Source organism: Arvicanthis niloticus, chromosome 13 (assembly GCF_011762505.2).
Source record: "Arvicanthis niloticus isolate mArvNil1 chromosome 13, mArvNil1.pat.X, whole genome shotgun sequence".
NCBI lineage: Eukaryota > Metazoa > Chordata > Mammalia > Rodentia > Muridae > Arvicanthis > Arvicanthis niloticus.
Genome location: NC_047670.1, coordinates 53,492,115 through 53,519,642, shown reverse-complemented (window position 1 = coordinate 53,519,642; position 27,528 = coordinate 53,492,115). Strand labels below are relative to the sequence as shown.

The following is a 27,528-nucleotide window of genomic DNA, read 5'->3' as shown; positions in this document are numbered from 1 at the left end:
GGAAGATCTTTGGCTCTGCTCCTTGCTATGCTGAGACCTTGGGGCTGGGGTCACACAGGTGAGACCCGCACCCTGAGGCAGTCATGTCTCTCCTGTTTTAGGGTGACTCTGGAGGCCCACTGGTTTGCAAGGAGCCCAGTGGCCGCTGGTTCCTGGCAGGGTTGGTTAGCTGGGGCCTAGGCTGTGGCCGACCCAACTTCTTTGGCGTCTACACCCGTGTCACCCGTGTGATCAACTGGATCCAGCAGGTGCTGACCTGAGGGGCTGTTCTACAGAACTGGACCTGCCTCCAGCCCAAGTTCAAGGTGCCCACCCAACCAGGGCACAAGTATTGAGGCAAGTGACTCTGCTAAGGCCTGTCCCCTAAGGCCTGTCCCCTCAGGCCTACCCCAGTGACAGAACAGAGAAGGATGTCAGCTGGCGGTTAGGATGCCTCCTGAGGTCCAGGGGCTAGCCTCAGCTCTGCTTCACTTCCAACCCTTTCTTATTCTAGCCCTTACCCTTCTTCCCTCCTACCACTGTTTTGGGGTGGGGTCTGGTGGCAATGATGCTGGCTCCCAGATCTCTGTAGGAAAGTAAGAATCCTTCCCTTTGCTAAAGCCTCTTGGGGGAACTGCTCAGAGAAAGAAGGTGCCTCTATCAAGGTTCTATCAGAGCCCTTGAGACTGCCAAGTGGGCCGTACCGTAAGCCAAATCATGGGGCAGCCTCAGCTGCAGGTGCCTGCTGCAGCTCTGCCTGCTACAGGGCCCTCCCTGCCATTCACTGGAGGCCCCACTGTCTGTTCTGGAAATAAAGCACTTGACCAAGCCCTGAAGCTGGTATCTGAGTAGCTTCACACATCTTATGCCTGTCACTAAACAGACCTGCTGCTGGCTCAGCCCCTTGTGATGCGTGCAGAAGCCACTGTGGAAAAGAGTGAGAGCTGGGACTCAAGGGCAGACCAGGGCACACAAGGAACCAGGGAGCTAGGTATACCCAGAACACAGGAAAAAGAAGAGCAACTCAGGGGGGCTGCAGGGAGGTGAGACACAGGATAAGCAGAGGATTCGACTGGGGGGGGGGGAGAGTAGCTGTGGGAGCCATGGCAGGCTGGAAAGCAAGGTAGCTTTACATTTTACAACCAGCACCCGCACCATGTTGGGGTAGCTGAAGTCCAGGGAAGAGTCGACAGCTGGAGAAAGCAATGGCATGAGCTGGAAGATTTATGACACAGGGGCGCCCCCTGGAGGCAGTGGTAATAAATGCACAGAGCTCTGGAATAGCCAAAGAGTGGTAGGGGGAAGGGCTGGCCAGGATCCAGTGGCAGGCACTGGATCCTGATAGAAAGGAGAGGTGTCAGGAAGGCAGGCAAGCCTCTAGACCTGTGGGTAAGTCATAACAAGGTCATATGGCTGTCTCCCCTGAATTCCTAGCCCTAGGGGGCTCTGCTAAAATTCGGGGTCCCATTTAGTCTCTATTATAATCTTAAAACAGGTGAGGAGGGAAGACCACATCTTTGACACAGCCTCCAGCGGGCTCCCAAAAAGCTGGCCTGGAAGAGTGAGCTCACCTTTAGGGGCTGTGTGACTGTGTCCTCATGGTGGTGGTGACGTACGGTTTCCATGTTTTGAGCTGGCAGGAGGGTGCCCCAGAGGCCCCTGACCTTAGCACATCACTGCTGGGTGTAGGGACACTCAGAAGCTGGCAGCCCAGCTTCACAGGGAAGGGGAGCAGGAGGCGAGGGGCAAGAGGGAGGGGTGACCAGGTGTTCAAGAAGTAGAGAGGTGTCCCAGGGTGTAGGACACAGCAGGGCTGTTGTCAGAGCGGGTAACCTCAACAGTGAGTCCTGAGCCCAGGACTTAGTCACATCCTGACCCCCTGGGGGAGAAAGAGACAACAGCAAAGGGGTGGGGCTTCAGGAGAGAGCCCATTCCTTGGAGTGCTACCTCGCCTGAGTTTAAGCCCTGGTCTCAGAAGTGGTCCAAAGAAAAAGGAAGGAGGCCAGGCCAAGCCTGTTTGTTCAGTTTATTTCATGGTGGGTGGGACACAACTGACAGACATGTGCCATCCCAGGGGTCAAGACAGGGGTAGGACAGCTCAGCCCATTACAGCTGTCCCCTTCCCCATCCAAGTTCCTGGGCAGCCTCATGACTGACACTGCCAAACACATGGCGGCACAGAGGAGGGGTGGCCAAGGTGCTGTCAAGCCTGTACCTTCCTTCCTGTCTGGCTAAGTCTTTATATTTTCTCCCACCAGTATCTGAGGCCATAGTGTCCCATTCGGGGGCTGGGCTAGAGTCCTTCCCCTCAGAAGGTAATGATTGCAGCCCCAACACACTTAGGGCTTCCAGGAACCCCATGATCCTCCCTGATTCTCCCAACAACCCTGTGAGGTAGGTGGGAGGAGGGGTGACCCTATGGTGCCATGGAGACTGAGGCTCTGGGAGATGCTAGGACCGGGCTGGGAGGGAGTATATCCGCCATGCAGCATGGGCACCCAGGTGAGGGGGCAACGGGGCCTGGGAGATATGGGTAGGCAGTGCCAGAGTTTGGCTATGGTGACTGCCTGGAGACCCCAGGGCCCACCTCAGGCCTTCCAAGGTCCCAGAGGGCCCCAGACCTGGGCCCCAAGGCAGGAGTGAGTTTCAGCCCGGCAGATGCAGGCAGCATTGACAAGGTAGAGGGCATGTCTTCCTCCTCGGGCCAGGAGCCCACCCCGTGGTACAAAAATAAAGGATTTCAGATCGGAACCCCAAGTCCCTGGAGGTGATCTGGGGGCTCACATCCGGGTGCCTCTGGCTTGTAATAGCTAGAAAATAAGAGGGGGAGGGACAGAGGAAGAGGAAAGGGGGTCAGAAATCCAGGGTTGGGGGGGAGTGAGGACAAGGTGATGCCAGGACAGGAAAGTTGGGGAGAGTGGGGGAGGGAGGGAGAGAGGGAGAGAAAAAGGCAAGTGAGTCCCAGGCTGGCTCTGGAGGAGGGGTGGGGCTGAGGCCCAAAGGAGGTGGAGTCAGAACCGAGGAGGGGAGAAGCTGATTTCTTGGGCTGGTGGTGGCAGCCTGGTGGCAGGGCAGGGATGGGAGAGGCAGATCACTGCTGTCCCAGGCAAAAAGGGGGGCACTGGAAGCAGCTGTCTGCCCCCGTCTTAGAATCCAACGGTGGCTCAGAGAGAGGCAGTGACTTGCCCAAGGTCACAGCGAGATAAGGCCGACTGAAGGCTATGGTCAGCCAGAGAGCAGATTTTTTTTTTTTTTCCTGCCACACTACAATCCTTGGCAGGCTCTTGCCAACTCCTCAGCCAAGGGACACCACATATGGCCTGTCCACCCACTCCGCAGAACTAGGGGGACACAGTACCCACATGCAGTGCTGCGCGAGGCTTCTAGACATGCGGGGTGGGGCAGAGGCACAGGGCTCCCCTCCCCAGCCTGGCTCCAGTGCCGACCAAGTGTGAGAGTCTCCACCTCTGGACTCTTTCAGTTCTCGGGGCCTCACCCCCAAGGACCAGATAAGTTGAGAGACTTTGGTGGGTGGAGAGAATCAGCCAAAAGATCGGCTCAAGTCCAAAGACAAAAATATGAGCACCCTCCTTGCTTCCGCCCCTCCCTCCAGCTCTGCCAGGCTACAAACCAGGGGCGGCAGCTCTGGGGGCGGGCGCGGGGCCGAGGAGCTCTCACGGCAAGCTCAGGCTTGGGTCTGGGAGGGTGCGGACAGGGACCTGCAAGGAGGAAACGTGAGGAGGCAAGTGGGAAGAGTGGGGCCTGTGGTCAAGGCCAGCCTCAGAGGTGCTCTGCTGGGTTGGAGGACAGAGAGCAGATGCGGCCACGCCCCTCCTCCCCAGGCCAGGAGGCAGGAGGGGCCGGAAGGGACGAAGGAGGCGGCAGGCAGGATGCTTGGGGATGCAGGACGAGGGGACCTGGGGAGAGGGCACGGGAGACTGGGACTAGGGCAGCCCCAGGGTGGAGACGGGAGCAGGCGGAGAGGAAACCTGGGCAAGGGCAGAGAGGGAAGAGGCAGGGTGCAGATGAGATCCAGGAGGAAGAGGAGGTGGATGAAGATGAAGCAGGACCTCCAGCAGGAAGCGGAGGAGGAGGAGGCGGTGGTGGGAGGGAGAAAAGGTTAGCGGGATCCTGAGATGACAGGGCTGCAAGAGAAAGTGAGAGAGGGATGGTTATGGGCGAGGCGCCAGGCGCTGAGCTAACCCTGGTGGCCCGCCCCCGCAGTTCCCGGCGGCAGCTGCTCCAGCAGGGAGAGGGCGGGAGGCCCGGGCTGTCATTAGCAATCGTCCTCTTGGGGGCGGGCTGCACCTTTCTCCTGGGCATCCGCCTCCACCTGCACCTGGGCCACCTCCACCTCCTCCACCTCCTGCCGCCGCTGCTCCTCCAGCTGCTCGTCCGTGCTCTGTGCACCCGCCGCCGACCAGGGAAGAGAGAGTGGAGACACTGACGAGGGGGCGGGGCTGCGGGCGGCTGTCCGCAGGGATCCCCGACCTCAGGACTGAGGGGCAGGCGGGATGAAAGGGACCTCTGGGAGAGGGAGGGCTGCAGCCAAAGCAGCTGGTGGGTCTTCTCTAGCCCAGAGGGAATGCTCAGAGCCCAGCCAGGCTGCTGTTGAAGAGCCCGGCTCTGGGGAGGGCTGGAATAGGAGCCCGCGGGCTCCCGGGAAGGCCTTACTTTGGGAGGATGGATCCAGAGCAGGAAGCCAAGGTTGTCCCAGGGCAGTCACCAGCCAGATCTAGATGCCAGCAACAGTGTCTGGCAGCCTGGGCCAGGTTGGTGACACAGGGGGTCAGTGCAGCAGGGCACCCTGCACTCTTGCAGGGAGGAGCCAGCCACTGGCATGGGGAGTGGCAAGGGGAACACACTGGAATCCAGAGTTCCTACGACTCCAGCACGTGGCGACAGCTCCGCCTTCCCAACCTGGATCATGCCTACTTTGAGGGCCCTACCACAGGCCCAAGATGACAGGACCCTACTCAATTCCATCCCATAGGCTGCGGCCTGTCAACTGTGCTCTTGGGAAGTTGCTGACTAGGCCAGAGCCCACAGGGCTCCTAATACCCTTCAGGCAGGCCATCCAAAAGGCCTGGTGAAGGGTAGGATATCCTGACCTAGGCTGATAGTGACCACATGGTCACCAGTCCCTGGGAAATAAGGCAGCAGATGGGAACCCAGGAGTTCCAGCCTGGAATCACCAAGAGCTCATGACTCGTCACTCCCTTCACAGAGAATCCAGCAAAGACACGAGAAGAGAGACTTTCGGGAGGTCATACTGCAGCAGCACGCCACACCTGGGCCCCTACTTCACTGTGCTCTACCTCATGCCTCAACAGCTGCCCATGTGGCCCCTTGATGATGCCTCTGGATGAGTCAGAGGCATCGAGCCTGCTCTGTCTGGGGCCTTGCAATGCTCCTGCCTGACTGCTCCCCAGCCTGGGCCAAGGGTGTGAGCTGACTGGATTGTACTGGCATGGGATGGATGGCGTTGGCTATGACCATGAGTGTTATGTGGGTGCGGCAGGAGGGAGGAGGAAGCAGCGGGATGGGAGAGGGGTGTCTTCTACAGACAGGGCAGGGACTCACCTTGGTCTTGCGAGTAGACTCTGAGCTCAGGCCATGTGGGGAGCTGTGAAGCTCCTTGGACACCACACACAGGAACTCGGCCTGGTCCTCACTCCCATAGTTGTAGGAGGAACCGATGTTCACCAGCTGGAGTGAGACACCGAGAGGACAGGGGTAAAGGGTGGGGTATCGGGCAGGAGAGACACAGGTACAGAGCTTAGGAAGACAGGCTCCTTGGTCCCCACCAGCACCTCTTTAGGCATGGCTGGACCTGACCCCGAAACAGAGGGTAGTATCTCCCCAACTAGATCCTACAACGGGGTGCCACTTCCTGAAGCAAGTGGGGCCCACCTCACCCCGACATTGCTACAGCAGCTTCAGGACTAGGCTTGCAGGCTAGGGTTGGTGGAGCAGAAGCCTATGGAATATTCCTTTCATTCCCAGAAGAGGCAGCCAACTCCTGAGGCTACAGGGCCCAGACTGGTGACCCCTGACCTGCTGGCCTAGTCTCGGAGAGCAACTGCTCAGCATAGCCCCCCCTTCTCTGTCTCTCCCCCCTTCCTCTTCTTCCTCCTCCTCCTCCTCTTCTTCCTCTTCTTCTTTTTCTTCCTTTCTCCCTCTCCTCCCACCCCCTTCTGACAAAAACAAGGTCCTGAGCTCTTGGGACCAACTAAACAGGCAAAGAAAAACATTACCTTCTTGGCCAGCAGAGGGCAGGAGAGACAGTAGGCTATCAGAGGACCCATGCTGGCAAGGGGCAGGCTAGGGACCAAACCCTGGAGCCCACCTCCTCCCTGGAGTTGTACAGATTCACACACATCATTTCTAGGTTTTTTGAGACAGGGCCTCGAACTCACTATGCAGCTGAGGGTGACCCTGACTTCCTGACTCCATGTGTGGACTGTGGGCGTGGGTCTTTTAATGGTGTGACATTGGTGTCGATGAATGGAGTCCTGCCCCAAACTAGAACCTTTCCTGATGGCTCTTCTCACTGTCACAAAGGCCTTGCAAAGGAGGTACCTGAGCTCACATCCCAGGCTGCAGAGACTGGGGGAGGAGCTGGCTTGCTCAAGTCAGAGGACTGACAAGAGGGCAGGATAGGAAGAGAGAGTGTCCTCCTGTCTGGCTGGTTGGTGTTCCTCATAATGGCTATCCTGTAAGACCAGCCTTCTCCTCCAGTTTCCATGCAGGAGGAAGTTGGTAGGCTAGGTACATAGAGGGCTAGCTCAACTCTTCTCTTACTCTCAAGGCTGTTTAGAACTTGAGTTCATTTGGGGCTCTTCGCTCCTAGCATCCCAAGAGGTAAAGCATGGCTGTGTGGCTGATAACAGGACTCTCCCATGGTGGCCTACATATGGCCTGGAGGCACAGCTGATCACATGTGGGAAGCCACCACCTGGAGCTTCCAGGAAAGGGGGATGCTTATCACTGTGCCTGTGTGTCATGAGACCCTGGAGGTCAGGCCTGGGGCATGACAGGGACTCTACTCAACTCTGTGGTTCTGGTCTCCTACACCTGAGCTATCCCTGAGGACCAGAGACTGGCTGCCATGCAGATCCCCAGTGACCAGGATGCCCAGTGGCAAGGGTTTCCTGCCTTGCCCCTTCCCAGTCCCCGTGGCCTGCTGGCACTTTTGTAGTCTTGCTTAGTCCCATTTGAGAAGATGATGGGGCTTGGGGAGAGAGTGGAGGCTAGAAAGGACAGGCTTAGGGTGTCCCCTGTCCCCAGCCCACCTGCTCGAAGCGCCAGCCATCAGACATAGTGGAGACCATCTGTGTGAGCTCTTCCTCCTGGCACTGCAGCACACGGTACACATGCTTGGGTGGCACCTGTGGGTAAAGCGCTTACATGGAGGGCTCGTCTAAGGGCACCAGGCACTCAGCTGCTCCTTCCCTAACCGGTAACCGTAGATGGAGGGCAGGAAAGGTAGATGGGAGGAGGTAGGAGGGAACCATGCTCTGAACACCTACTATGTGCCAGGTGTTTCCTGTGCAGGGCTCACTCCTCTGAGACCTTTATGAATTATGGAATTTTATACTGAGACTCAGAGAGGTTCAGTGACTTGCCTAGGGTCATCAGTTCAAGGGTGGCAGAGCCATCTGTGGAATATGGGTGATACAAGACGGGAGACGTTCTGGGTTACCAGTGGAGTCAGGCCCTCACCTCCTTAGCCCCTGTGGTAGGGAGGTGATATCTCACCCTGTTCCCCAAAGGCCTGGGGTCTGAGCTCTGAAATGCTAACCCAACAGTTTGTGCGTACCTCCTCGGGGACTGCCTGACTCCATGAAATGGACATTTATTCATCCTGCGTGGCTGGGGGTGGAGGAGGGGGGTGTGCTGCTACTGATATCCTCTGTGAGTCAGGGTAGCTAGGCAACTCTGAGCGTCTCTGCTTTCCATAGAGGAAAACAAGGGCACGATAACCCTTGGTCACACAGGGCAGAAGCCAGGCAGGGGCAGATCCCTAGCAGTGTATATCCAAGTTGGGGCTGAGCTGAGCAGTCTGGGAGACCTCCCTTCTCAGGCAGCTCTGCCTCCCGCCCTCCCCACCCAGCATTCCCCTCCCACCCGCTGTTCTTGCTTCCTCCCTCCAAACCTGGGTCACTGTGTAGTCTTTCTCCTCCATCCTGTCTTTGATGATGCGAATCAGAGGACCAATGTTGTAGAACTCAGCTTCCTCCAGGACCCCTGGGGCACACAGCAATCCAGTCAACTTTACTGTCCCCAGGCCTTGTTCTTCTTGCCCCCAGACCTACTTCCTGCTCTGATCATAGGGTCCATGAATTCAAGGGTCAAGAAAGGTAACGTTTCAGGTCTAGGGATTTGCTCAGTGGGTAGAGAGGCTGACTAGCATTCACAAAGCCCTGGGTTCGATCCCCAGCGCTACACAATCCATGAATGTGACCAACACTTGGGAGGTAGAAGCAGGAGGATCAAAAGTTCAAGGACATCCTTGGCTACATAAGGAGTTTGAGGCTAGCCTGGGCTATATGAGACCCAAACAAACAAAAGGAATATATTTCCCCCCCTTGGTCCCCACATAAGAGGCTGAGATGTGACTCCCCAGCCAACCCTGTTTTCTGGGCTGTGATGAGCATGTGACCTAAGACTATGTGTTATACTGGCTAGTTCATAACCTGGAGCTGTTTTGGGCATCAGGAGAGAAGGCTCACTGGGACTGTGCCCTAGAATACTACAGGGAGGACTGAGGCTACCCACTGTGTGCCCTCGTTTATTGAGCACATGCTAAGTACCAGGCCTGTGCCGGGAGCATCATATTCTTTAGGGCACTTGTTTGAACTAGAAGTGAATTCCTTCATTATCTCCACTGAACAACTGGGGAAACTGAGGCTGTGAGAGAAGAAACAGCCTGTCCAAGGTCACATGGTTGGTAAGCCACAGAAGTAAGCCAAGCCCCACCTTCAGAGCCTGGGACCCCTCGGTAGAAGCAAATAAGCTTTTGTACATCTCCAGTTACCACTCAGAGCTGTTGGTCGGTAAAGCCCTTGTGGGTCCATCAGAGGTCCTGGGATGCAGGAGAAGCAGGTATCACTGTCTTTGTGTTACAGACTGATCTGAGAAACCAAGCCAGCCAGCCCTTATCCCACAGTGACTGGGGAAGAGCTCCCAGGAATCAGAACTGCAGGAAGTCTCTGCAGGGCAGGGGGCTACTGGGCTCTCTGGGGTCAGGGACCATCACAGACTATGTGTGTTCTCTCAAAACTTAACCTTTGAAACCTAACTGCCACGTGATGGAGGGACTCCGCTCTGCGGGAGGCGAAGGGTCACGAGAATGGAAGCCCAGGAAGTGAGAGGTCTGACAGGAGAGGCTGACACCCAGTGACTCCCTGCCTGCCTGGAGCACACAAGTGGGCAGTTGTCAGCAGTGGGAAGGGTCAGGCCAGAAGCCCCCATGCTAGCACATTGACCTTGAATCACAGCCTGCTGAGTAGGAAGGGATTGGTGGCTGCTGTTAGAACTCTCAGCTCCTCCTGCACCATGCCTGCCTGGATGCTGCCATGCTCCCACCTTGATAATAATGGACTGAACCTCTGAACCTGTAAGCCAGCCCCAATTAGATGTTGTCCTTATAAGAGTTGCCTTGGTCATGGTGTCTGTTCACAGCAGTAAACCCTAACTAAGACACACTGCGACACGACCTCCTCAGATACTCCCCACTTCATCTGAGGGTGTGAGAGCACCAAAGCGTTGAGGAGCTAGACCCTGTAAACAGGTATTGTCTGTGATGCAGCTGGAGTATGAGCCTCCCAGAGGGACCTGCTCCTGAGCCCAGGCCTCGCCCACGTGATCTGTTCCCCTTAGACTGCTAGGCAGCTATCAGTAGGCTATGCAGAGCTAGGTACCTACAGTAAGCTCTGAGCCTGATGCCCTTTGGGGAGATTTTGGATGACTGTGCTCCACTGGGGTCAGCCAGAGAAGACCATATCCTAGAGCAAGGGCTGTGTAAAACACCCACAGGTACACAGGCCCCACCCACAGGTACACAGGCCTCATCAGTCCCAACACACACTCTTCTGAATGTGGGACATAATGCTTGGTTTTTTGTTTGTTTGTGGGTTTTGTTTTTATTTTTATTTTTTATTTTTTTTATTTTTATTTTTTTGTAGAACCAAGAGAAACTCAAAGAAAACTGACATTTCTGAGCCGGCCTGACCTGATCCAGAGCTCAGTCAAGTGTACTGAGGAGAGCTGGTTTGGAGATGACAGTAGTCCCTGCTCTGACCCCACCCCGTTTCCATGTCAGCTGGTCCCGGATATGAGTCTTCAGAGGTCTGGGAAAGGCCAAGCTTCTATCAGGAGCAGCCAACACCCCACCTCCCCAACAAGTCACTGGGCTTTTGAGGCTGCCAGCTTTAAGGGAGAACCACTAACTTCACCTACTGGCTGATGGCAAGCCCCTGCTTAGGAGATACAGAATAAGGCAGAGAAAGAAGACTCAACTCTTGCCAGATTCATCCTGGAGCATCACAGGCCACACCTGGCTTGCCTGAAGGCCAGGGAGAAAGGTCATAAATTCCCAAAGGCAACAGATGTTCCGGGACCACTTCCTGTTTCCATATCATTTCCCCAGTGACCACTGGGGTCTGTCAGCATGGCAGAGACCTGGAGAATGGGACTCCACTCTAGGACAGGCAGAAAATAATGGGGAAGTGTAGATGCTGTCCTGACTATAAGAAGGTTTTTTTTTTAGGCCAGTGCAATGGACCAACTCACCCTCCTCAGCCATGTCCTTGTCCAGCACCAGTTTGCCGTGCCTTAGGAAGTTCAATATGGGTCCGAAGTAGGTGGGGTCACGGTCAATGAGGTAGGCCCCAGTCTCATCCTGTGGAGGAGGTGACCATAGGAAATGAGGGGTGTACAAGCTTCCTCAAGCCAGCTTCGTCCCCCCCTACACTCCCCCCCACCCCCCCAGACACACATAAGCTCAAGTTACCACAGGCTGGAAAATGACTACAGGGAGAGACAGAGTAGTAAGGACCTGGGTTCCAACCCTGCCTCTGCCTTTTTCGGGCTGTGTGACCTTGAGCCAATCATCTGGCCTCTGGAGCAGGACTTTTCGCTCCCATAATCAGAGGATTCGAAGTGAGCATAGAGGGTTACCGGATTTCTGAGTGGCCCCTACCTCACTCAGTACAGGACCCAGTGGATTTCTCTTAGGAAATTCCCTCTTAGGAAAGCTTCCCTCTTGGAGGCTGTCCCTTTAGCCAACCTCACTACCCACTAGAGGTTTGCAAGTTTCCAAAAAAGCTGCACTCTGATTGGATACTTGCAGCCTGCAGGGAGGCAGGACTGGCATCTGGACAACCCAGCACAGAAGACTGAGACATCAAGAAGCAGGGGACTCACCCAAGGACACAGTTTAAGAGGGCCACAGAATGGGATACAGGGGACTTTGACAAGCCAACTCCAGAGGCCTTGCACATGAGGAGGCCAAAGTCAGAGAGCAGGGAAGTTCTCCTCTCCCCCGGATTACCCCCAGGTCATTGGGGAGTTGGCAGGAGAGCAGGGTGAGCCCACAAGTGGTATCTCCAAAGCCAGTGAGTGCACTTTCCCACATTAAGCCCAGCTCCAAGACACTCAGGCCTTCTCCACCCAGTTCCTTGCACCCTTCAGCTGCCCACACCCCAAGGGCGGGGAGAAGCAGCCGCATCAACTCCTTTAAGAGTCAGTCAGGGCAGTAAGGCAGGCCCGGTTTGTCGGTCCCTCCCCAGCGCTCCATAGTAAGGAAGCGTCCCGGATGCAGGGCAGCGCTCCAAAGCTCCAAATGGCTGCGGCCTGTGCTGTCCCGTTGCCACGGCAATGGGCATAGCTATTCCTCTCCGCTCCACTTCCTCCCCCTCCTACTGCCTCGGCTCCCCGCCTCAGAATCCTAGGAAAGCCAGAGACCGAGGGACGCGCAGGCAGGACAGCCCGGGAGCGCGGGGCCAGGACACCCCCTGTCAGCGGGCTCAGGGCTCACCCTGTCCGATTGCAGCTCTTCGCCCTGGCACAGGCGGCTGAGGAAGGACTTCTGCTCCCGGCACAGTGTCTGGCGGGTGGTCAGGAACACCGTGCCCCCCACGTTCAGCCGCACCCACTTGCCCCAGCCGCCCCCGGGGCGGCCGCCCGCCCCCACCGGTGGCGCTGCCTCCCCGGCCTCCATCCTCATCGCCGGCCGCGGTGTCTGCATCCTTCCCTCCGCACGCCGCGGGCGAGTACCAGGTGCGGGGCATGCCGGGAGCTGTAGTCTGGAACCAGAGCGGGGATGCTCTGCGCTTGTCCTGTTGTTGCTCGGACAGCGCGTCCCGCCCCACATTATCTTTCTTGGCGATCTATCATTTGGTCTCTCTGTGTGGCCAGACTGCTTGGTTTGCAGAAGGATAGAGCCCTGGGAAAACAGTGATTCCCTCAATTGGCTATTCCCCCCACCCCCATTTGTTCTGCTTTGCACGGGGGCTCAGCTGAGGAATACCTGACCTGAGAAGACTTTCTTCCTCCAGAAATTCCTATATTTACCTGAACCTACTTTTAAAAATAGGCACTCGCGCCTGTGTGTGAGCATATGTGTGTGTGCATATGCGCACATGGGCGCATGCATTCGCGCACGCTCCTGTGTGTGTGTGTGTGTGTGTGTGTGTGTGTGTGTGTGTGTGTGTGTGTTTGCTGGGGTTGGAAACCAGGGCCTCTGGTATGCTAAACCACTGAGCCACAGCAGCAGTATTTCTTTTTGTCCTGTGTGTGGTAAAGACCACAGGGATGAGGGCTGGTCACCTTGACCTCTTCCTAAATTCTTTGAGGACATGTTGTTGGGTTTAGGGCTGGCTGAATGTTTCTGTGTACCAGAGCTGTGTGAACATGCATATTACTGCTTTAAGCTTCTTGCAGCCCTGCCGGATTGTTATCACAAAAACAGGGGCACAGATGTGGTCACAGAAGTAAAGGGGCTTCCACAGTAAGCCCAGGCCTCCTCCATCCGGCCCCCTGCACCTCTCAGCTGCCCACATTCCAAGGGCAAGCAGAAGCAGACATATATATCAACTCTTTTCCCAGTGCTGGAGTCAGCCTGGACAGCAAGGCTTAGGGGTATGAGGGGGATGTAAAGACAACTCTGGCGTATAGTGCTTGTGGGACAGGTCACAATGTGTGTGTGTGTGTGGGGGGGGGTGTATATCAAGAGAAGAGCAAAGTGTGGAGGGACAGAAGCCAGAGTGCTCTGGATGCCAGTCTTGGTCTAGTCTGAATGGTATGGAGTCTGCTTAAGGAGCGGACGTCCGGAAGGTGAAGTTCTGGTACTGGCTCCTCTGCTGCCGCTTGACTCCATATACGCTTGAACTGAAGCTTGGAGGTGAGACACCTGGTAGCTGGCGCAAGCCTGCTCTGCAAGAAGGGGGAAGGGGAATTTTAGAATAGCCCCCTCCCCCATGATGCTGAGACACCCCCAGCTGCCTCTACTTGGGAGTGTGGGGTGTGCAGTAGGTCTGGGGATACACCAAGGCTCTCAGCAGAGGAGGAATGGGCCTGGGGTGGGGCTTGGGGGTGGTGACTCTAGCATTGGCATTCGAGGTGATTACTGAGATGGGAGAAAGGGTGGGAAGGGAAAGTGGGGGGAGCCTGTTTTGGGGGACACGGTCACTGCTGTTCTTCCCTCACTGTTCAATGAGCTCCTGAGGACAGTTGCTCCTTTTAGGACAACACAGCAGGTACAAGAAGACCCGACTTAGGGATAGCCTACTTTCACTTTCTGTTGATGTAATATTAACATCCTGCCAAAAGCTAACGTAGGAAGAAAATGGTTTATTTGGCTCATAATTCCATAGCCTTTGTTATAGGGAAGTCTAGGTTAGAGGACCTTGAGGCAGCTAGCCACGCCCACAATTAAGAGCAGAGAAAGAACAAATGTGCACGTGTACTCAGCTCACTTTCTCCACTCTTACACAGTCCTGGATCCAAGCCTGGGGAATGGTGCCTTCCGCAGTGGGCACTGTCTCCCCCATATCAATAATGTAATCAAGACAACTGCCTACAGACATACCCACAGGCCAACCCCAACCCAATTTAGACAATTCTTCATTAGCTCTCTTCACTGGTGATTCTCAACTGTGTCAAGCTGACCCATCACTGGGAAGGTGAGAGGGGCAAACCCCTTGCAAGGATAGAGATCAGATTTTCCTCTTTTGGGTTGCACTTATTTTCTGTGATGTCCTTGAGCCAGGGCCCTGTTATAAGTACCTGACCACAGACACCAAACATATCCGCCAGAGACAAATTTATTGATCACCGTATTTTCAAGACTACTGGTCTTGGTCTTGGTATTCCATCGTAACAAGGGTGATGACAGCAGCCACTGGAGCAGCAGGTACTGTTCACTGCGAGCTTTTCCTGGTTCAAGTGGTACCCACACGTGGTCTTCCATCATTCTGGGACTCTAGGATACATATCCTATGTCTCCATGCCTTTCTGACAGTCGATAAAATGAGTCTCAGGGGCTATAGAGAGCAGAGCCAGCCTGAAAGCTCATAGGAAGCTGTCCCATCCTCCTATGGCAATCCTGCCATAGCTTTCTTAAGGTGAGGAGACCACAGTCTACACAGCTGGTCCAAGCAGGCCAATCTGATCCCAGCACAGGTTTGGGCATCATCCCTGTTGGGCTCCAATCCTGGAGGTGTCAGATGGAGGCTGGACCAGCACCTTGAGTCTGAATGAATAGGAAGGCTTGCCTTAAATTCTTCTCCTTCTTCCTTTTTCCAGAACCCCTACCCTGGACAGAAAAACTCCTCAGACAGACACCTAAAGTTCTCCTGTGTTACTGTTTCATTACTGGGATAAAATAACATGAGCACAGTAACCTGAGAAAAGAACCAGTTGTGTGTTTGCTCAGTTTCCATGGTTTATTGACTATTGATTTTAGTTTCCCTTTTTAGGGGTATGGTGGGGTGCAGCACTGAGGATTGGCCCCAGGGTCTGCTTGCCCTGTGGCAGTAAAGAAGGAAGAGGGGAGAGAAGAGAGAGGAGAGACAGAAAGACACACACACACACACACACACACACACACACACACACACAGAGAGAGAGAGAGAGAGAGAGAGACAGAGAGAGAGAGAGAGACAGAGACAGAGACAGAGAGAGGAGACAGAGAGAAAGGAGTCAGAGACACAGAGACAGAACCAGGGACACGTTCTACTGTCCGAAGGCATGCCCCACAGTTACCACTTTCTCAGTTTAGGCTCTTCCTCTGAGTAACCCACTCAATCTGGAACTCATTAGTTCCAATGGAGCTCAACCATTAATAAAATTAGTGGCTCGAGGTGCTAATTGTCCCCAGTAATGCCACCAGCTGGGGACCAAGTTTTCACATATGAGCTGGGTAGGGAACACTTCACATCCAAACCTCAACCCCTTTGAAGTGACACCTTCTTCACCAATGATGGTCACAGCCAGAGCCAGTACCGGGATCCAAGATCCCCTAAACAGCCGACAGCTGCTACCATATTCCTTCCTATGTCTGTCTGGGCTTCGGTCTGACCGTTTTTGGGTGAGAAAGTAGGGCCTACTAGGAGGTTCACCCAACTGTGGAAAAGCCCTTAGTCCTTTCCAAACCACTCTCATGTGTTACTGGGTTCACCTACTATGTGCTAAGACTTAAACTGGAGCTGAAGATGTTAGATGTGGCCATATCTTACAGGAGGGCTTGCTTGCCTCAGGGAAGGTAGGTTTGAGAGGCTTAGATAAAACCCAGAATCCAGGAAGCCTAACCGTAGCAACCCATTGACATTTTTTGTGGTTTGTTTGTTTGCTTGGGGTTTTTTGGTGCTTTTTCAGAAGATAACTGGGAAACGCCCAATGTTCTTAAACATTTTCCAGGATAGTGGCTAAGCCTAAAGAGAGTCAACTCTTAAAGCTCGCTGGGTCCACTGCCCCCTGCAGGCCCATCTGATGCTTTGCCATAGGTCCTGATTCAGCTGAAAAGTGAGAGGTCAGAGCAGAGTGCCAGCATGCAGTCTCTCAGACAAGGATGCCAATCAGCAGTCCAGTGTGTGGCTTGTCCGCTGGATGGCCTTGGAAAGGTCTTATACATTCTCTGAAATTTATTCCCTCACCTCTAAGATGAGACTAACAGTAGCGGTGGAGAAGCAGTCAGTCAGCAAGGACTGGAGATGGGCACTCACCGTGCCACTTACACAGACGCCAGGGACTAGCGGCTTTTATGAAGCCAGCCGGCTATTCTATCGAGATTGGTGCTTGAGCCAAAGGCTGCTTCACTTAGCCATGGATGAACCATCCTACCACCTACACTCCCTGCTGGGGTTGGAAGGGAAGGCAGGAAGAGAGGCCACCCCTAAATGCTTCAGGGCAGAGTGGCGGCCATTGCTTAAACTGACCCTCAGGTCACTGTATCAGAGGGACTCAAAACACCCCCGGGTTCTTATCTGAGCACATTGTTCGTGGGCTGTCCTGTTTTGAGCTGTCTCGGTTCAGATTCTGAGTGACTTGCGTCCTCTCTCTCTGCTGGCAGCTCTATGACGAAGCCGTCAATCATTCCGTTCTCCCCACCCCCGAGTTCAGAATGTCAGAACATCCCAGTTAGCTTCCAGTCCTTGTTTGGTTCCTCATGTCACATTCAGTTCCACCCCCGCTTGGGGGGCGTGCTCTGGGCTTATCCTTGTGTCACCTGAGGAGCGAATGGGATAGAGAGGGTCAGAGAGCGCATGCGTGCCTGTCTGGCAGCAGGAACTATTCTTGTTGAGCAACAAGCTTCACAAGTCCAGGTCCAAACCTGCCCCATGGTCCTCTACTCCTGACATCTGGTTAGCTAGGTCTGTAGCCTCGCCAGACCTCACTTTACACTTTTTTTTTTCAATAAGCAATGATGTTATTACACTTCCCAACTTCCCAGCGTCCTTACAGGTATTGAATGTTGGCTCCCATCTCTGAATACCTACAGTGTATGGAGCCTCGGTCAAAGCAACATCCTGGGTGTGTGGGAAGAACAGACTCACAGGCCTGAATGTTCCTAACAACCATGTCACTATGGTTTTTTTTTTTCCTAGAATGTTCTAGAATTTTAGCAGATGTTCACCAAGCCTGTCTCAGGAACGGGGATTTGGTTTCAGAGAAAGTCCAGGGTGAAGTGGAAGTTTCTGGCTGTGTCATGTGATGCAGATTCACGGGGTTTGCTGGGGCAAGACCTGTAGGAGGACACATGATATTTGGAGAGAGTATAAGTAGGACTCAATGGACAGTGACAGGAAGCTTGCATAGCTAGCTGTGCAGCTCTTTGTTGGCCTTGAGTCTTCCCTGGTCTTTACTTTGTTGAGGGAGACATGGCAGAGAACTTCTCCTGGTTCTGGTTGCTCTAGCTGACTTGTGCCGATTTGGCAGAAGCCTGGTGGTTTCTGCTGGATCGTGCCTCGGCTGCTGATTTGTGTTTGCTACCCTGACACTACTGAACTGGACTGCTGGTAATCCTGACAAACTGAGATTGGAATTGCCCCAAAGAACCACTTCCCCTTGTCCTATTTACCGTCTTTTCTTCCACCTTTGGACGGTGGGCTAGAAGCAGGGTCGAAGCGTTTGCGAACCCTTATTAAAAGCAGGTTTTGAAAAATCTAAGCCTACACCAGGGTGGGGGTGCACACCTGTAATCCTACAACTTGGGAGGTCAGGGCAGGAAGATCAGGAGTTAAAGGTTATTCTGACTGCCTAGGAAATTTGAGGTCAGCTTGGGCTGCTGAGACCCTGACTTAAAGATTGACAGATAAACAGATAAATGATAGACGGGTGGGTAGATAGATAATGATAGGCAGGTAGATAGATTAATTACGTGAGTCCTCCACCCTCCCCTCACAGGGAGCTCACAGGAAGGGTCCATAACTGTCTCCCACTCCATGGGAAGCCTGCACAACTCCACTTGGGTTGTGGAAGGGCAGTCTGAGGCCAGGCATGGTGCCATATGCCCTTAATCCCAGCACTCAGGAGGCAGAGGCAAGAGGATCTTTATGAGTTCGAGGCCAGCCTGGTATATATAGCTAGTTCTAGGACAGCCAGGAAAAAAGAGACCCTGTTTCAAAATGGAAAGAAAGGAAGCAGTGGAGGAAGGAAGGAAAGAAGGGAGGAAGGAGAAAGGGAGGGAAGGGGTAAAGAAAGAGAAAGGAAGGGAAGGAGTAAAGAAGGAGGGAGGAGGCAGGAAAGCAGATCTGCTCACATTTCTCAGAGACATACCTGGTGATGCTGCAGTAGATAGGAACCAACGGGACAGAATGGCCTGAGAGCTGCTCTCTTCAGCCAGCAGGGGGCGCCCATTAGACTCCTCTGATCCGAGGAGAAGGAAGCCACACTGACCAACTAGTCCACCTGTTCCAGTTCTCGGTTCCACTGTGTTCTAGGTGGTTGGGTTTTCAGAAGCAGGGCTCGTGGAATGAGTCTATGACCTGCGGCTTGCTTGTCTCTTCTCAACGTCACAGCGTGTGTACTTCTGCATCCCATCTCTGGCCACCCTTCCAGGCACATGGTGAGTGATCGCTTTAATCTCAGTCCAGCTGCTAGCTGTGGCTGGAGACTTTCAAGGGAGGATCCAGAGGGAAGGTCCTGCTCTGTCCTGGCCCTGGGCTCACCTGTGACCTCCCTCTACAGAGTCAGCTCCTGCTGTCAGCTAAAGATTCAAGCAGAAGAAAGGAAGGGCAAAGAAGGCTTCCTTTGCCCAGAGCATCTTGGGGTGGGACCGTCTTGTAACCAGAACATATGACTCAAGCTGGCTAGTTTTGTTTTCTGGTGGGTAGTGGTGGAAAGGTGGTGGAGGAGGGATGTTCTTTGGAGGCCTCACTACTGGGAGTGCAGTGCCCTTCCAGGGAAGCGTTTCCTCTGATTGGTCCTTGGATACCACTCAAGCAGAGATGCTGTAGAGCAGTGGTTCTTAACCTGTGAGTTGCGACCCCTCAAGGGAGTGTCAAACAACCCTCTCTCATGGGTCACCTAAGACTATTGGAAAACACAGATATTTACATTACAATTCATATAGTAACGAAATTACAGTTATGGAGTAGCAATGAAAAAATTTAGTGGTTGGGGGCCACCACAACATGAGGAACTTTTAATAAAGGTTACAGCATCAAGAAGGCTGAGAACCACTGAGTCTCACCCAAAGCAGAGCCCTCGTTTACAAAGCTCCCTTGGAGATTCCATCCCTCCATCATCTCCTTAGCTAGCTCCAGGATTACCTGTGGACAGTCTGCACCCCCTCCAGCATCTCTTCTGACCTATTTGGCTTTTCCAACCTCCCCCTAACCCCCATTCTATGAGCCTGTTATATCCAGCGCTCAGCCCAGGTCTCCAGGAAGACCCTCTGATCAGAGAGCAGAACAGACTCAAATGTATCCAGACCACAGCTGCAGCCTGTCAGGGCTGTCTGTCCTCCGGCTGTTCTGGGGCTCTGTCCATCTGTCTCTGTGCTGGACTTCCAAACTGAATCCTTAACCACCTTTATTGTGAGAACAATTTTAGATGGTGTCTGTACCTTGTTTTCAGAACGTGGGTCCAGTTAGCAGCCCCATTGGAGATGAAACAAACCTGCATGAACAACAACAACAAACAAACAAAACCAAACCCAAAAAGCATCAACAAAAAAACAAAAGCATTTTATCTTCAGGCTTAAATAAATGTCTCAAAAATTACACCCCCACCCCAAATAATCCCTAAATGCCAATGCTTCATTACTTTTGTCCTTCCCCCTTCATCTCTGCTTTTTTCTTGCTTTCTAAAATGCTTTTTCTGTCTTTTTTTTTCAAGCTGCAGTCAATTGCTTCTTTCTCCTAAACTCAGCAAAGGTCTCTAATATCAGGGTATGGCCCCCATTACCACAGTATAGGATCAGTATAGGATCCTGGGGGGAGTGGGGCTAAGCCTGATACACTACTATAACCTATCTACAGATTTCCTCAAACTTCCATCTGATGTCCTCTCTGACTAAAGAAAAAAATGCAAAACCAATATAAATAAAAAAGAAAAATCAAAGATTTTGCAGCCAAGACACTTTGTACTTGCTCTGTCAGCTCCCTGCCCTGTGCCTGCTCTCACTCCTATTATGTAGCCCAGGCTGGCCTGGAACTCAAAATCCTCTTGCCTTGGCCTCGAGCATGCTGGAAGTATAGATCTTGCACACCACACTCAACCTCTCTGCTCTCTGTCATTCTGCTGCGGTTTCTCTGTCTTCTGGTTTTGAAGCCTGAAGGTGATTTATCCTTGGTGAGGTGGTGAACGTAGGTTTCTGAGCTATACACTACTTTCTCCTTTCAGAATGAATCATCTGTTGAGGAGACAGGGGAGGGCAGGTTGGTTCTCTTCTCCTCTAGCTAATTTATCTCATCATGAATCTTAGCATTCATTCATTATTCCTGTGTGAACTGTGTCGACATCAATTGTGTTGATGGCCAAGCTCTGATTTTGTAACTCCATCACTGTTTCTGTATTCGCTGGGTGTCCATCTATTGAACAGCTGTCCTTGGTCTTCTGAATTAATTAATTAACCAGTTAACTAATTAATATCAACAATACTATTAATTAATAAAAATATTAACGCATAAAATACATGTTATTAATTAATTAGTACAGATATTAATTAGTATCAACACAGACAATTAGAGTCTTTATTCTTTGGGTTATGTCACTATTGTTATGTTTATACTCAGACTAAGACTTGATTAATGGAAACATCTTCATGGCTTCTGTGTCTTCTTGTCTTTAATACACGAAGTACACGAAGCCCTGGGTCCCATCTCTCGCACAGCGTCAGGCAGGTGTGGTGCATGACTGTAATGCCAACATTTGGTAGGTAGAAGCGGTAGAACCAGAAACTAAAAGCTATATATCAGCTAAATTGAGAGTTTGAGGACAGCCCAGGCTGTGTGAGACCCTCGCTAAAGAACAAACAAACACACAAGAATAAAGAAAGGAAAAGAGGAAATTACGTGAATCAATACTTAATTTTTTAAAAAATTGTCATAAAATACACAAAACATGAAACTAAATGATAAGAGATTTTTCAGGCCAATGTTCAGTGGTGTCAAGTTGAAGACCCCCAAACTCGAGAGACCCTTCCTCAAGTCTCAGGAAATCACGACCACCCAAAAATCACAAGAAACCATACCTGGATGCAATCAGCAGAGGTTTATTGGGGAGAGTTAGATAGCCAAGGTCAAAACTGCTCATCCATGCAGGAACAGAACTTTCACAAAAGGCCAGCAAGCTGAGGTGTTTTATATATATATATATATATATATATATATATATATATATATATATATATATATAGAGAGAGAGAGAGAGAGAGAGAGAGAGAGAGAGAGAGAGAGCATGGGGTGGGGAAAGGAAGGAATTTTTGCATGGTTACACATGATTGGTTGTTTTACAAATTTTGAACATCAGCAGGCTGGGAAAACCTCAAGGTGGGGGCGGGGGGTAACCAAGAACAGTGGAACATTTCAGAGGAACCTACCCTAAATGATTTAGAGTCATGCGAAAATCACTCTGCACACTCATTCTTCTCAAGAATGTAGTTTTTCCATGTCACTGTGCCCTACCCTGTCATTACCAACTATTTCAGGTTAACTATTTCTCACTTGCCATAACCCCACCCTGAGGCTTCAGGAATGTTAATCCAGCAAGTGTCCTCTGATTCAGGGATAATGCCCTCCACCTGGAATTTGTCCCGGGGCAGTGAAAGCCTGAAATCTTACATCCAGTTCTGCTTTCTGGAAGTTGGATTCTTTTGCTCAGGTTTAGGGTAAAGAAAAAGCCTGCATATATTTCACAAAATGGTCTTTATAATTTTTCACTTTACAAAGTCCTATCTCTGACATCATCCCCACAAAATCATCATTCCACCATTACCGCCTTTGCTTTCTCTGCCAGGATCTCCATCTCAACCTTCTCCACTACCTTCACATCCCCACCACCTCTGCCGTGCTCACCAACCCCACCTTCCCTGCCACCCCTACCATCTCCACCATCACCACAATCCTCACCATCTCCACCATACCCATCATCCTCATCATTCCCATCTTTAACACTATTAGCACTGTCCACCCCAAAACTCTTTCACTTTCTAAGACTAGAACTTGATGTTCTTTAAATAACAGCCTCCTCCTCATCCTTTGGACCCATCTTCATCTCGCCAGGCTGAAGTGCGGTTCAGCGATGGAGGGATTCACAGAGCACATGAAGGGCTGGCCCTTAGTCCCATCCTCAACACACCAAGTAAACCCACCACCACCACTGAAATGGTAAATACATGTGTTCACTATCCTCTCTCCGCTCAGTGTTTGCTACCCTTTCTCTCTGCTCGGTCTCCGCTCAGCAGCCACCAGGTTCATGGATAACGCAGTTTAAGCACATGCCTGGGCAGGTCCACTGCACTGACGTCATTGCCTCCGTGGGCTCTTAGTGAACACTGCAAGAGTTAGGAAGGAGACACGGGTAGCTGGTCTCACATGTGGTGGCACACAGATTCACACACACACCCACACTTGCACGTGTGCATTTCTCTCTCCTTCCCCTCGGAACCTTGACACTTCTCTGACCAGCATGGTGTGCGACCAGCATGGTGCGCTCGTTCTCCCTGTCCCCCACCTCGTTTCCTCTCTCTAGCAAAGAAAACATTGGTTCCCAGCTTGTTTTGTCTTTTGTCTGGAGACACACAGTCCTAACAGCCATGACCACGTCAAGTATTGCCGGGATAGGCTGATGTGCTGAGCGAACAGAAGGCTCCTTCTCCCTGGGGCCCATTGGTGGTCTCTATCTGAATTACAGCTGCGTTAGTTTGCTGTGATAGTGCCGCGTTCTGTTCCCTTCATCACTGTTGATTGATTGACTGATTGATGATTTTTGGTTTGGTTTGGTTTTGCATGTCAAAAGAATCTACAGGCAGCAGAATAGGAAAGCGCCTTCCCCAGCATACTCTTCATCCTGGTGTTTCCTCACATCCCCGCCGGAGGCCCACCTCTTTCCTTTCCGAGTTTTTCTCTGGCATGACATTTTATGGGAATGAGTAGGTCCGTGACTCTTTCTGTACTTGGTTTTCTTGTACAGTAGGTGACTGTAGTGTGCATGGTCTTTACCACTTTCCATTTTTTCACTTAATGCTTTGTCTTAGACCTCATTTTGAAGTTTTGATAGGCTTTGTTTACCTCCTGTTCTTATCTCTCTTTTCTATTACAAATGTTTTCTATTATTCTATCATTATTATGTGGGTTAGACTTATGCAGAAAGTGTTTTTACCTGATGAGCCATCTAACTGGCATCTGTCTGTCTGTCTGTCTGACTTTGGGCTAGAGAGAGACTGAGTAGCACTTAAGAGCACTCACTACCCAGTTCACTTTCCAGCCACAGCCACATGGAATCCAACATCCTCTTCTGTCCTCTGAGGAGCTCCTGCATACATGTGGAATACAGAGAAATTAAAATTTTAATCTTAAAAATATAAGTAATACAAGGTCTTGCTATGGAGCCCAGGCTGGCTTCAAACTCTGTCTTCTTGCCTTAGCCTCCTAAGTGCTGGGACTACAGTTTGCCACCAAGTCCACCACGCCCACCACACCCGCCACACCCACCACACCCGCCATGCCCTAATACCAGTTAATAAGTTTATAACCACTGAACTTCAGGTTTTCTCTCCCTGCTGTTCTCTATTGTCTGAGTGTCTGTAGAATATTGATTTGCATATGTTCATTTTATAGAGGACTGATTTATTGTTCAGGTAACTCTTGTTCTTAATACTCTGTGGTTTTTCAAGTCATATTACCTGAAAAGAAGATAAAAGAATAGCTTTTCTTCAGTCTTTCAAATTTTTGTTTTTCTTCAGCTGGCCTGAAATTCACCATTCTCCTGTGTCAGCCACTGAAAATGACAGGCATGTATTGCCATGCTTGACCAGTAATTAAATTTTTTTTTTTTTTTTTTTGAGACAGGGTTTCTCTGTATAGCCTTGGCTGTCCTGGAACTTACTCTGTAGACCAGGCTGGCCTCAAACTCGGAAATCCGCCTGCCTCTGCCTCCCAAGTGCTGGGATTAAAGGCATGTGCCACCACTGCCCGGCAATTAATATTTTTAAAACTAGTTCTTCTGTCTGTCTGTCTGTCTGTCTGTCTGTCTGTCTACCTACCTACCTACCTACCTACCTATCTATCTACAGGGTTTCTCTGTGTGGCGCTGGGTGTTCTGGAACTTACTTTGTATACCAGGCTAGTCTCAAGTGCCTCTGCCTCCTGAGTTCTAGGACTAAAGGCGTGCACCACCACTGCTGGCCTCGATGCTTAAAATAATAATGCTTCCAGTTACCTGGACAGCTTGATCCTTTCCCTTGGTGACTCCGCCCTCCCCGTGCTCACTGGCTAAGCTGCTTCCAGCAGGTGCCAAGGCTCTCCCTTCCTGGAAGGACTCTTGCTTCCATTTCTCAGAAGAAAGGCTGAGGCCCAGGAAGACAGCTCCTGGGCAAGGCCAACTCCACAGTGCCAGGCCCCAGACACTGATCTATGGATCAGCTGTCTGGTCAGTGGGTGCTTTGGACTGTGACCCTTAGTGGCAATGGTCCAGAGAATTGGAACATTCTGATGCAGCTGGTTAGTCAGGGTTCAGCGTGGTACGGGTGCTCGGCAAATATTTGTCAAGTAGACAAAACTCTGGCCACTGCTGGTGTTGCAAGTTCCTCCCTGGCTCCCACAGAGTGGGGGCAGGAGGGGATCATGCAGGCTGAGGTGGGTCCTGCAGTGGGGGTTCAGCCTATCAGGAAGCAAGGCGGAGCTCAGAGGCGGCCCTGGGTCATTGTCAAAACGCTAAATTCAGGTTTTCTCACTATCTGTTTTTGATTGCCACGGACTTTCCTAGGACAGAAAAACCTCAGCTGGGCTGGCCCTTGTTTCCTTGCTGGAGTTTGGGCTGGGGTGGAGAGTCTCTGGCTGCAAACTCAACACTCAAGCTTCCCTTGAGAGAGCCATGGAAGCACTCTGCCATGTTGCATGTGTGTAGCGCACACGTTTCTGTTCTCTTGATCCCTAAATCTCAAAAACAAAAACAAAAACAAAATTCTGCAGGCATGGTTCCTTGAAGAGACTCATGCACCGAGAGACCCCTGCACTGCAGGGTTAATCTCCAATTAGGCTCCCCTTCCGTTAGCTGTGCATGCTCAGGCAACTCTCTCCACCTCTCTGAGCTTGTGTTCTTTCGTAAATATAGTAGATCATTTCACAGCGCTCTTTATTCTCTGGAAAACGGCAGAAAGTTCTGGTTTCTTCTCGTGGTTTGGAACTCTTGAAGCAAGGACGAAATTCTTATATTCATTATTTTCTCTCTCCCAGTGCCAGAGAAAACTTTACCTGCCTAACTACTAAAAATACCCTAAAAATAACACTATTGGGGCTGGCAAGATGGCTCAGCGGATAAAAGTGCTTGCAGCCAAGTTGGGTGACCTGAGTTTGATACCTAGGACTGAGAAGGAGAGCACTGAGTTCCAAAAGTTGTCTTCTAATCTTACATAACCATTTCTGAGGACACACACACACACACACACACACACACCCCACACACAGGCAGGGGGTGTAAAAATTTAAAAATACAAAGCAAGTAAATAATAAATAAATAAATAAATAAATAGTGAAAAACAACAACCCAAACACTAGTAGTTGATGTTTACTGTGTCCAGCATCAGGCTGAAGCGTCTCTGTAGATAATGTCATTTTATCTTCCCATTGCTTAAGGAATGAGGCCACCTTAAAAGATGCAGAAATCAAAGCCTGAGGAGTCTCTGCTTCAGGCCAGTAGTTGGCCAGGCAGCCCCATCAGGAGGGCAGGCATAAAGCTGCCTTTCTCAGAACAGACACCACCAGGGAGACAGAGAAGGGCTTGCCTGAGGAAGGGAGCTCAGACAGGAACTATATATGGAACTGGGACTTCACCTCAGCTGAGGGCTTGAGGGTGTCTCTGTCTGTGCTGTTCCTGACTGCTGCTGTCAGATGTCCTTTGCTTGTGGGGTAGTGTTTCCTCCTTGGAGTGTCTTAGTCGGGGGCATCACCTGACATCCAGTGGACAAATCTCCAGACACTGCTGAGTGTCCCATGGATACAGGATGCCCTCAGAGCAGAGTTGTCAAGCTTGGAGCTGGTGGTGCAAGATTGAGAAGCCCTAGACCAAGGAGGGAACATTCTCTGTGGCTCTGGCCTAGGTTCCTGTTTGGCCCCCCTTCTTCTGAAGCAACCTGGTTTCCCACCTTAGAGAGCAGGAAACTGGGCCTCCAAGAGACAGGGGTTCCTATCAGAGCTCTCGGTGGTGGCAGCTAGAAGCCATGCCGTTGGCTCATCCCTCTCCCGTGGATGTAAGAGGGAGAGGAAGCTCAGAGCAGGACACAGGGCCTGGACCCCAGCTCTGCCAGAAGCACCATGGTTAGGTACTAGCTTGCTCCGGTTTGTTCCCAGAAGATTAAAAAAAAAAAAAGCAGTGTCACTTCCAAGGCCCTAGTGACAACTGATGTGGTACTATCCCATGCCTCTGGGAGGGCATTCAGGAAAAAGATGGGGGAGGGGTCTCGGGCTTGCCTCAGTAGTGTAGGTATGAGGCCCTGGGTTCAATTCTCTGCACTTCTAGAATGGGACAAAAAACAAACAAACAAACCAACAATTCAGGGAAGGATGACCCAGGTCCTGACAGATCAAGGAGAACTTTCTAGACTCCTGTTTTCATCCCTGCCTGGTTAAATACAGACAACAGTTCAAGGAGCCCCTATTCTAGGAAATGGGTAGGCTGGTTCTCCAGAGCAGAAAGGCTCAGAGCCCTGAGTTCATGCATAGAGTGACCCCATTATATTTTATATTTTATTTATTCTATGTTGCTCTCTCTCTCTCTCTCTCTCTCTCTCTCTCTCTCTCTCTCTCTCTCTCTCTCTCTGTGTCACAGCACCCGTGTGGAAGTCAAAGGATTATTTTCTGGAAGTTTGCTCTCTTTTAGCCTTGTAAGTCTCAGGGATTAAAGTCAGGAGTCATGAGGTTTAGTGGCAAAACTTCACCCTCTGAGTCACCATCCCGGTGGCTCCATTAATTTTTTTTTTTTAATTTCCTAGCATGAGTTCAAAGAACAGCTTTGAGTGAAAGCCCCCAGAGTTTGAGGCCAGATTCTCCTCCCAGGCTACTAGATTCAGCCCTTCCTCGGAAGACTCTCAGAAGGCTCTGGCAAGATTGGAACACCCTAAGCTGTGGACTCATCTTTCTCCAGAAAGGACCTGTGTTGTTCATCTGCCTATAGCAGGCTCCCTGAGGTGCCCAGACAAGTCACAGCTAACTTCACCTGATATCATCCAGAGGCAGGGCTGTGGAGACAGCCCAGTCAGAACAGGGTTTACAGGGTTTGTTTTCAGTCCTCAGAGCCCATGTAAACCCATGTGAAACATGTCAGGCGAGGTGCTGTGTGCTCCGCCATGCCAGCACGGTGGAGATGGAGGTGAATCCCCGA

General features: G+C 51.7%; 2 protein-coding genes and 2 long non-coding RNA genes across 17 annotated transcripts in view; 2 read left to right on the top strand and 2 right to left on the bottom strand.

Annotated features, from left to right (window-relative positions):
- Tmprss6 (transmembrane serine protease 6) overlaps positions 1-815 on the top strand; it is a 30,041-nt gene extending 29,226 nt beyond the window's left edge. For all 5 annotated transcript variants that reach the window (XM_076911593.1, XM_076911595.1, XM_034516573.2 and 2 more), the window contains one exon: positions 102-815. In XM_076911593.1, coding sequence (XP_076767708.1) covers positions 102-260 — 159 coding nt within the window. In that variant the 3' untranslated portion in view covers positions 261-815. The remainder of the gene's footprint in view (positions 1-101) is intronic.
- Positions 816-1,990: 1,175 nt separating this feature from the next.
- Kctd17 (potassium channel tetramerization domain containing 17) lies at positions 1,991-12,240 on the bottom strand. 10 transcript variants are annotated; one of them, XM_034516581.2, is made up of 9 exons: positions 12,023-12,240; positions 10,777-10,885; positions 8,138-8,229; positions 7,275-7,370; positions 5,563-5,688; positions 4,288-4,381; positions 4,050-4,124; positions 3,611-3,698; positions 1,991-2,789 (listed from the first exon to the last, which is right to left on the bottom strand). In XM_034516581.2, exons 1-9 carry the CDS (start codon positions 12,230-12,232, stop codon positions 2,720-2,722), a joined length of 960 nt encoding a protein of 319 aa, XP_034372472.1. In that variant the 5' UTR covers positions 12,233-12,240; the 3' UTR covers positions 1,991-2,719. The 10 variants fall into 10 exon arrangements, 9 of the variants coding, with proteins under 9 accessions (XP_034372472.1, XP_034372468.1, XP_034372467.1 ...); XM_034516577.2 differs by lacking the exon at positions 4,050-4,124 and having other exon boundaries at positions 12,023-12,238; XR_013103361.1 differs by having other exon boundaries at positions 2,723-2,789; positions 3,611-4,124; positions 12,023-12,237.
- A 2,055-nt stretch (positions 12,241-14,295) lies between these two features.
- LOC143434110 (uncharacterized) lies at positions 14,296-24,385 on the bottom strand. Its single transcript, XR_013103359.1, has 5 exons — positions 24,261-24,385; positions 23,311-23,463; positions 19,553-19,605; positions 18,262-18,691; positions 14,296-16,711 (listed from the first exon to the last, which is right to left on the bottom strand). It is a non-coding gene; the product is annotated as an uncharacterized LOC143434110 (long non-coding RNA).
- On the top strand, positions 18,415-27,369 carry LOC143434111 (uncharacterized). The gene is made up of 4 exons (XR_013103360.1): positions 18,415-18,550; positions 22,173-22,316; positions 26,977-27,031; positions 27,140-27,369. It is a non-coding gene; the product is annotated as an uncharacterized LOC143434111 (long non-coding RNA).
- The last annotated feature ends 159 nt before the right edge of the window (positions 27,370-27,528 follow it).

Excerpts from the sequence above, each read along its gene's own strand:
- Kctd17 (XM_034516574.2), bottom strand. The coding sequence starts at position 12,232 with ATGCAGACACCGCGGCCGGCGATGAGGATGGAGGCCGGGGAGGCAGCG. Across the intron at positions 5,689-7,274 it reads ATGGCTGGCGCTTCGAGCAG|CTGGTGAACATCGGTTCCTC; the intron begins GTGGGCTGGGGA and ends GTCTCACTCCAG. Across the intron at positions 4,125-4,287 it reads GGCGGATGCCCAGGAGAAAG|CCCTGTCATCTCAGGATCCC; the intron begins GTGCAGCCCGCC and ends TTTCTCTTGCAG.